The sequence below is a fragment of the Lithobates pipiens genome, unplaced genomic scaffold (assembly GCF_037356315.1).
Source record: "Lithobates pipiens isolate NorthernLeopardFrog02 unplaced genomic scaffold, aLitPip1_a1.2 Scaffold_10, whole genome shotgun sequence".
NCBI classification, from domain to species: domain Eukaryota; kingdom Metazoa; phylum Chordata; class Amphibia; order Anura; family Ranidae; genus Lithobates; species Lithobates pipiens.
This window is the reverse complement of record NW_027507686.1, coordinates 32,528,610-32,538,659: the sequence shown is the minus strand read 5'-3', so window position 1 is coordinate 32,538,659 and position 10,050 is coordinate 32,528,610. Positions and strand designations below refer to the sequence as shown.

The window sequence follows — 10,050 nt, the reverse complement described above, 5'->3', positions numbered from 1 at the left end:
CTCCCAAAAACGGTATAAAAAGGAGGATCAATGCCTCCCATTGTAAAGTACATAATGTTTATTAAAATAAACACTATAAAAGTTACTTACAATGGAAAAAATTAACAGAGCTCACCTTTTTTGCAGGGACGCTGGTATGCGCTCCACCTGCGTTCCACAAATGGCGTGACGTGTCACGCAAGATCCCACCCAATGCGTTTCGTCAACACGTCTGACGTTATCAGGGGTGACCCCTGGTGGAGCGCATATCCGCGTCCCTGCAAAAATCTTGAGCTCTGTTTTAAATTTTATCCATTCCATCCATCAAGTGTAACTTTTATAGTGTGTATTTTAATAAACATTACGTACTTCACCGTGGGAGGTATCCTCCTTTTTATACTGTTTTGGGGAGATCTAGGTTGTGTCTGAGTTTGCTGGCCCTGCTGATCAGCTGAGAGGAACATCAGAAACGACATCCTCATTCTGCTTAATGTGACTACCTGTAATAGGGTCACGTGAGTCCAGTGAATGGGCTGTGTGTCTGGTGTTGGTGGAGGAGAACATTAAATCCCTGTGGCATGGAACTGATAGAAGACCGCAATTTACCATTTATTATGTACCATTAGCATCCAGTTGGAGACACCTGGTGGTTGTATGTGGACATTGCACACTTTATTGAGCACTTGTTACTTATTCATTTTAAGCACTTATCATCTTTTTAAGGTTTAATATATTTCATAATTGGGGAGTGCGGTTATAAAACGCATATCTATCATTTTATAGGTTTCTAACAACCGGTAGCTCTGGAATTAAATTGTAAGCCTGTCATTCCTTTCATCAATACTGCCCCTTATTCCTTACTGTACGCCAGCCTGTCATTTCTTCCCATAAACCCACCTACCACTCCCTACAAACCAGCCTCCCATTTCTTTTCGTAAACCTGCCTGTCTCTTCCCATAAACGAATCATTTTTTAATTTATTTTTTTCCTTCCATCTCTCTTATCTTGTAGTGTTTGTATCTTCCATTATTCTCTCTTTAGAAAGCTTCCAGAAAAAAAAAACCTTGGTCTTGTTAAAAATCAGTAGACCATATTATAATGGAATGCTGTTTTTTTTTTCTTTTTATTTGACAACAATCGGGGAACGTAACATTCATACATGAACCAATTATGTTTTACAAATAATACAGTATTCGTCCTCTTCCCGGGGCCAGTAAGACGGACATACAGTCTGTGTGGTGCAGTGATTTCCCCTCATCTCTCCCCAGTTCTCTCTATTATAAAGATAAAAAAACAAAGACATTTTGTATAATAAATCTGTGTTTAAAATACGATATCACACCATCGAGCCTTCTTTCCTACTCTTTATATATATATGAGGAAACAACGTTATTGAGCAGCTTGGGATCCCACAGTTATTATTATTGTTATTTGTGAGATCTTGAAGGGAATTAGTCTATATATCACTATATCATTTTTATTATTTAAGTAGTGTTATGAAATTGATGTATGTGATTTTGCACATTGTAGTATCATATAGCACTATTGACACTTTATATTTATAGCTGCTGTTATAGCAGTATAATATGTAGATAGTGCGGCACAAATGTCTTTGTTTTTTATGCATTTACACAGCTATATGGCACGTGATTATTGCCAGCGGCTGTCCATATAATTTTCACTCTCAGTAGGTAGTTTGCAAGACTTTCAGGTTTTACTTATTATAAAGATACATTTGGATATTTTTTTTTTTATGCAGACTATAAAAGTTTGACAAAGATTTGCTTTTTCTGACAAGTGTTAGTGAAAAACCGCCCAAAAAGTTGGTAAAATACAGTGAAAACAAAAAAAGGTCAGAAAACAAAGTTTGGCACCATGAAAGCTCCTTCTCTGAACTCCTCCACTGAAAAGTCTTTATAAATCCTCGATTTGTTTTCACAATAGAAATTGCTGGATTATTGGGTCGTCTGTGGTGAAAATGTGCAACAGATTCATTGTCAGGGAATTAGTAGACCAGACTGTGTGGACTGCACAGAGGAAACCCAAAACGCATGTAGGTGAATAATAATGGTGTTTATTATAGTAGGTGACAAGTAAGTGAAAACAAACCATGCACTACCAACCACAAGACCCACAAACAACAAATATGTAAATAATTGGGAAATACCGGAATCGTAAACAAGAGCCAGGCCGAGGTCATACACGGGGAGATCAGCAGAGGGGTAAGGACGGGAAAGCAACAGGACAGGGAGAGGGTGGATGGATGGGCTGCAGAACGGGGATCCAAGGTGCTCAGATAACGGGAGGGACAGGTCCAGGATGGGCTTGGGATAGGGATTGGGAGAGATCAGGTTGGGTTGGGTCTGGTCAGATGCAGGCTCAAGGTCAGGATACAGGCAGCAAGGACAGGGCACAGGGAGAGAGATACCAAGGCAAGCATGTGAGGGCTTTCCGGATATTTATGAAACAGCCAATAATTGACCCCACATAACACCTGAGTGCAGGAGGTGCTGTTTGCTCCACACTGCCGGGATACACCTGTTGGTAGACACCGGTACTACGGCCCAAGGATCCAACAGTGCCACCAGAAGGTGAGTCCTCTTATTGCAGGTTTTGGGTGTTGGAAAACACCCGCTGGTGGACACTGGTACTGCGATCCAAGAGACCGACAGCGCCACCAACGGGTGAACCCTTTCATGACAATCATCCTGGACCACTTTTTCGCTTAACAGAAGAAGCCATCAGGTTTGTCAGCATGTTTATACTGAAATAATAAAACCAGTATTGTATTTATGGAATTATGCAAATCTTATATTTGGGAGATTTACAATTTTCTACCACTACCAACAAGAAATTCAAGTTTGTTTATCCGTGCTATTTTGAAGACAAGTGATACAAATGATATTGCGTAAAAATATATATTTATTAACTAAAAATACAGTGAAAAATAATATCAGGTATATTTTGTGATAAAACAAATAAATGGATATACTTCTACATATCAGAATAAATGATGATTCAGATATTATTCACGTTTCTATTATTCAAGTTCTTATAATAAAATACCACATTTCAATTCATGAATAACTGGGTATATTTGAGACTTGGTAACTCTTAGCCCTTGTACACACGGTTGGAAATTCTGTCGGAATGTGTCCTATCGGACCGTTTTGTTGGATATTCTGACTGTGTGTGGTCTGCATTGGACTGTTTCCATCGGAATATCCAACGGACCAACTTTTCCAACTTGCCGGTAAAATTTTCCGACCAAATGCTCCGATCAGACATACTCCGATCATGGGTAGCCTACTCCGACGGACAAAGTGCCACGCATGCTCAGATCAAATTCCTAGAACAAAGCTATTGGCTACTAGCCTGAACGTAGTCCCGTCGTAACAAAATTAACGTCATCACATTATGTACAATCGGATTTTCCAACAACTTAGTCCGACCGTGTGTATGCAACATCATTTCCGGACCTCTTACGGAATTAATCCGTCGGAATTACTCCGACGGATTTGGTTGTCGGAATCTCCGACCGTGTGTACAAGGGCTTCGTGAATAGCTTTCTGTGTCTTCACGGGCTAGTTTAAACAATCTTGTTTACTTTAGCTACAGTGTGATCTCTTCTCAAAACAAACAGACCTTCTCACTTACACTCTTAAATGCACAAAAAAGATTTTTATATTGTGCACAGCTTGATAATTTGATCAACGCTTATATGTTTAAAATAGATTCAATCTAAATTTAATATATCATAATAAAACCATTGTACCGACATTGTCTTTAAAAAAAAATAAAAGCCAAACAAAACTGTGTATGTCTAAAAACGATAAAACTCTATTTGGCTTTGCCTTATATATTTAAATGGACTTAGTAATTTATATGCAAAAACAATTCAATTACCAAAAAGATATCCATGGAAAGATCAATACTTTACCAGAACTTGAAGAAGTCTGTCAGTTTGAGAAGATTCTGTTATGAGTCCGAATCCCCCAGAGGGACCTCTTCCAGCCTCCCTACATTTTTCCGTCTTTCAGTGAGGTATAGACCGCTCCTGTCTCTCTCAACTCATTTTCAGATCCTCTCTAGACTACCCATGGCTCCTTTTCCCATCAGACCTCAGATTCCTCTCTGCTATGAGTAACACCTTTTTATCCAACCCCAAAAGTGGGTGTGTGACACACAACTATGTAATTGATGATGATGGAGTTTTTCCCCTCTAGGGGGCAATGTATCAGAAATTACTTTTAATGTGATTGACATAACCTTCTTACCTTGGCTTAGCGAAACACCAATGGTTGACAATCAAGTGTCACTATCCCCAGACACACTGGCGTTGGCTTAAATATATGGATTAAGAAAGTTACCCCACATCATTAGTTGGGTTGTAAATACCATGAAAGTGAAGTCGTTATTCAAACGATAGCTTAACAGTTATTCATGAACATTCCCATTAAATAGGATACCATATTTGCAACCTTATAATAATAATGTATATATGGTAAACAGGTTTATATGTGACTAATTAATACAGATACATTGTAGACATATTATAAAAGAAAAACCTTATTTAAAATACATAATACAATATGATAGGAATTGTGACTAAGCCCTCTGGCTTTTTTCATGCAAAGATGATTCCAATGCTCATGTGAACACAAGAGCCTCTAACCATTTTCTTATCTTGTTTATATTACTAAGTGTCTAAATCTTTGAATTATAACCTGGGAGATGGCACAACTAGACTCCTAGTGAAACAGAAAAAACAATTCCTTATGAGACAGAAAATAACTCTTTCATTGTCTATTCATAAGCTATGAATGTAATTTAACCTCTTAAAAGAAGAACTCTTTAAACAAGATGGATTTGGTTTTGCTCATAGCATCCATGGAAATATACATAATATAAAGGCGTGTATATATATATATATATATATATATATATATATATATAATCTTTTAACCTCAAATGTTCTGACAGGTTGAAGAACAAAGTATTAATCCCAACCTTCTAGAATGAGACCCCGAAGAGGGACATATTTTATCCTTGCTGGAGCACCATACTGGGGTGGAATTGGCCATGTCACCTCCATCAGACAGAACATAGTATTGAACCTAGCCTTCTAGAATGTGACCTTGAGGAGGGACATTCACTGTCCTTGTTGAATGACTGTAGTCCGTACCATAATGAGGTGGAATAGACTGAAGAAAGTATTGATCCCAACTAGAGCTGCACGATTCATGCCAAAATGAGAATCACGATTCTCGCAATGTAAAATCTTTCACATTATACAAAAAAAAATGGGCTAACTTTACTGGTTGGTTTTTCATATTTTTTTTTTTAATTGTATTTAAAAGACCACTGTGCAAATACAGTGTGACATAAAATATTGCAACAATCACCATTTTATTCTCTAGGGTATCTACTAAAGAAATATATATAATGTTTGGGGGTTCTACGTAATTTTCTAGCAAAAAAAAATGATTTACCTTGAAACCAACAAATGTCAGAAAAAGGTTTAGTGTTTAAGTGGTTAAACTTTTTCACTTACATACACAAAGTCTATTCCATTAACAAATTGTTACAATGTTTATACTTTAAGTTCAACTGATAAAGAATGTTTTGATTTTTTTTCTCTTCCTTTCTTTTGAATGCTGTGGCTTCAGAAGAGCAGAGAGAATTCTTTGCATGGAAAGAATTGTGAAACACTTTAGTCGAGAACGATAACTTGACGATTAATTGTACAGCTCTAATCCCAACCTTCTAGAATGAGACCCTGAGGAGGGACATTTGCTGTCATTGTTGTAGTCTGTTCCCATAGTGAGGTCCAAGTCTTTCTTGAGGTCACCGCCCAATGTCTACACCATCGTTTCCATCACGGGTACCTGTGGCTCTGGCTCTGCAACAAGCCGATTGGCGATATCTGAAAATACACAATGAACAATGTTACCAGATCTTACCAAACAGACTGTCCCCTGAGCATGGGGGGGGTTCTCCTCATCCAACAGGCTGTCATATGGTGCAATAAAAACTATTTATGATGACCGGACAGACCTATGGTCTTCTCCCGCTCAGTGGAATAGAACAAAGACTTGGGCAGCAACTGACATTTTATTGATATTTGCTCTGTTCGCCTGTTGATTTTTGAACTAGGTGGTGAGGGGGGGGGGGGGCTTAGAGGAAGTGAAAGCCATCAGAGGGTGCCATAACCATTATACATAAACCCTGGGGAAGTGGGTTGGCGAAACAAAATTACAAATAGAGAACAACTACGTAACAACAAATATGCGCCATTACAAAACTGGGAGGCATGCACACAAATGCCAGGAGCCTAGCTAACAAAATGAACAAAATGGAGGAACTGGAGCTGCTGATACATAAGGATTGTCAGAAACCTGGTTTGACATCTCACACAACTGGCTCGCAACTATCCAGGGGTATTTCTTGCATTGAAGAGACAGGGAGGTTCGAAGAGGGGGAGGGGTGTGCTTCTATATTAAGAATGATTTACTGGTGAACGTAAGGGACGAGATTACAAATGGGGCAAGGGGGAGGTGGAGTCCCTATGGGTGGAACTTCAAAGGGAAGAGACAAGCAGGACAATAATAGTAGGGGTTTGTTACAGGCATCCTAACCTGAAGGATGAGGAGGAGTTGGACCTCCTATCCAATCTAGTAATGGCAGCAAGGCAGGGCGATGTTTTCATAGTGGGGGACTTCAACTTTCCAGATATTTACTGGGCAGAAGGAAGAGCTCACTCATTAAAGGCCGTCATTTCTTAAATGTCTTATAGGACAAATTCATGTCCCAATTGGTTGCTGTCCTGACTAGAAAGAATGCATTGAAGTGGTTGTGAAGGCACAAGATTTTTTATCTTAATGAATTCTATGCATTAAGATAAAAAAAACGTTGTGAATGCAGCAGCTTCCCTCAGCCCCACTTATACTTGCCTGAGCCCATCTCTATCCAGCGATGTTGCAGGAGCGACTCGGTTGCACCGCATCACTTCCTCCTGATTGGTTGAGACAGCATTGGAGCACCATTGGCTCCCGTTGCTGTCAACGTCAGTGAGCCAATGAGGAGAGAGAAGGAATGGAGTTTAGCTGCCACTTAGTGTCTGAATGGACAAAATGAGCGGCGGCTCAGCGGTACCCCCATAGCAAGCTGTTAGCTGTGAGGGCACTTAAAGAGAGGGAGGGGCCAGGAGAGCCAAAGAGGGACTTGAGAAGAGGAGGATCGGAGCGCTCTGTGCAAAACCACTACACAGAGCAGGTAAGTATAACATGTTTGTTATTTTTAAACACACAAAAACGAGACTTTAGTATCACTTTAATTACAAATGATAGATGTGGAAATATGGGACAACTTAGGAGCCAGTGATCACAGGATAATTACATTCAGCATAAAATACAGAAAAAGGAGACAAAAGGGGAGTACAAGAACACTAAATTTAAAAAGAGCCAACTTTTCTATACTGCGCTCAATATTACAAGATATTAATTGGGACCTAGAAACATTGAACACTGAGGAAAAATGGCAGTATTTTAGAACATATTAAATAAAGGTATTAGCCAATGCGTTCAAATATTGAAGAGCGAAGGTTAAACCTGGGTGGCAAAATCGTAATGTAAAAAGTCATATTAAGGAGAAAAATAAGGCCTTTAAGAAATATAAGGGAGAGGGGTCATTATTGACATTCCAACACTACAAGGAATGCAATAAGTATTGTAAGAGCTCAATCAGGGTGGCTAAAATAGATCACAAAAGGCACGTAGTGGAGTAGAGTAATAAAAAAAATCCCCAAAAATGATTTAAATATATTAATAGTAAAAAACTGAGGGTAAAGCACATTGGCCCCATAAAGGTTGATCAGGGGACGTTGGTTACAAATGACAAGGGGAAGGCAACTGTACTAAATACGGTACTTTCTTCTCAGTTTTTACACAGAAAAAATGGTATAATAATCAAGACTGTAACATTAGTAACACATCACAGAGTGTACCCTTGTGGCTTACAGAAGTTGGTGTCCGAATATGACTTGGAAAACGTATTGCAAATAAAGAACCAGGACCCGATTTTCTTCCACTTGACAGTCCTCAAATAACTCAGGACATAGCCAGACTGCTATTCCTAATTTACATAGACAACATACTGACAGGAATGGTACCAGCTGATTGGCGAAGGGCCAATGTGGTACCACCAATTAAAAAAGGGCCAAAACTTATACTATGTATGGGAACTACAGACCAGTCAGTCTAACATCGATAGTATATAAAGTATTGGAGGGGATGATAAGGGGAAATATCCAAGAATTTGCTGCTGAAAACAGTATCATTAGTAGTAATCAGCATGGCTTTCTTGCCAAACCAACCTGTTAACATTGTATGAGGAAGTGAGCTGTGATGTGGATAAAGGTATGCCTTTAGATGTGGTATATCTGGATTTTGCAAAAGCATTTGATACAGTCCACCACAAATGCTTTATTTACAAACTGAGGTCTGTAGGCATAGACCATACTGAGGGTTGTGGTTACATGTCAAGAAAAATCTATCTGTTTGTATCTTGGTTTAGAAAAATGAGATGTGTGTTGGGTACCATGGTGGACTTTGTAGGCTGATACAAACCTCCGGCATTTGGGCGCTTCTGTGGGTCAATCTGCAGACAATCCCTGATAATATCACGTAGAACGGCTGGGCAAGAGATTTGTAGGCCGGCCATGACTTCGGCATACAGCCTTGGGTAAACCAACTCTGTTTTGCCTTGAAAATCAGACAGGGAGAGACCTGGGGGATGAGATGGATTTCATCAGAGCTGAGATTGTATCGGCATATTTTTAAATCAAATAACGTTAAAACAGTGCAAACAGATTATTCAAACAAAATCACATTAAAGTGGTTGTAAACCCTTACAGACCACTTTTACCTACAGGTAAGCCTAGATTAAGGTTTACCTGTAGGTGCAAGAAATATAACCATGTAGGTTTAGGAGATCTTTGCAAAAGACAGGCACTGTTGTCTGCGGCGCATGCGCCGTAGACAGCGGCGCTCAGGCACACTGAGCATGCCGCTGCTAATGGCGATCATGGCGTTAGTGGCGGCTCCCGAGCGCATGCACGGGAGTGACGTCATCATGGCTCTGGCCAGTCACAGCTGCAGAGCCGCGATACCCAGAAGTCACTCCGGGATGGATGGCGGCGTCTGAGGAGGAGAACGAGGGTCGCTTTGGGGGCTTCCATCTCAGGTAACTTATTCATAATGAGCTAATATGCTATGCATACTAGCTCATTATGCCTTTGCCTTGCAGGGTGTATTTTTATTTTATTTTTTTTGTTTGGCTTTAATTCCTGTTTAAACAAAACCCAACCCAAGAGAAAAAAAAAGGAAAAACCCAAGCCACCCCACCACAACAAAACCCCCACCCCACCCCCCTACTCTTGGATTATATATATATATATATATATATATATATATATATATATATATATACACAAACAGTATCTAACATTACAAAGTACATAGTACATATTGGTTTACAATAATGCCAAAGGCATGGATTGAAGACACCTTGACCAGGTAGCATCAAGCTTGCTCATGGAATTCCTTAGGACGTATGTATATTTTTCAAAAAGAATAATTTATCCTATTGAGATCTAGAATACACTCAGATACAGTCGGCGAGCGGGGGAAGGGCCACTTAACCACTTCCTGACCAGCGCACGACGATGTACGTCGACAGAATGGCACGGGCAGGCATATTGGCGTACATGTACGTCCAATATTCGTTGCCGCCGTGCCATCGGGAGCGCGCCGCCGCCGGCGCGCTCCCGCGCTGGTTGGGACCCCCGTGAGTCCGGTCGCGGGACCCGCGGACTCGATCGCTGCGGGCATCCCCGCGATCGTCTCACGGAGCGGCCGAATGGAGGAAATGCTGTATAAACAACATTTTCCCATTCTGCCTAGCAACTAGTGACGCTGATCTCTGCTCCATGTGATTGGAGCAGAGATTAGTGTACACTAAATGACAGCCCAACCCCCCCACAGTTAGTAACACACCCCTAGGAACACTTAA

At 40.2% G+C, this 10,050-nt stretch overlaps 1 protein-coding gene across 1 annotated transcript in view; it reads right to left on the bottom strand.

Annotated features, from left to right (window-relative positions):
* Positions 1-1,072: 1,072 nt before the first annotated feature.
* LOC143929245 (mixed lineage kinase domain-like protein) overlaps positions 1,073-10,050 on the bottom strand; it is a 48,849-nt gene continuing 39,871 nt past the window's right edge. The window contains exons 10-11 of the mRNA XM_077453405.1: positions 8,607-8,765; positions 1,073-5,905 (exon numbers count right to left, since the gene is read on the bottom strand). Coding sequence (XP_077309531.1) covers positions 5,841-5,905; positions 8,607-8,765 — 224 coding nt within the window. The 3' untranslated portion in view covers positions 1,073-5,840. The remainder of the gene's footprint in view (positions 5,906-8,606; positions 8,766-10,050) is intronic.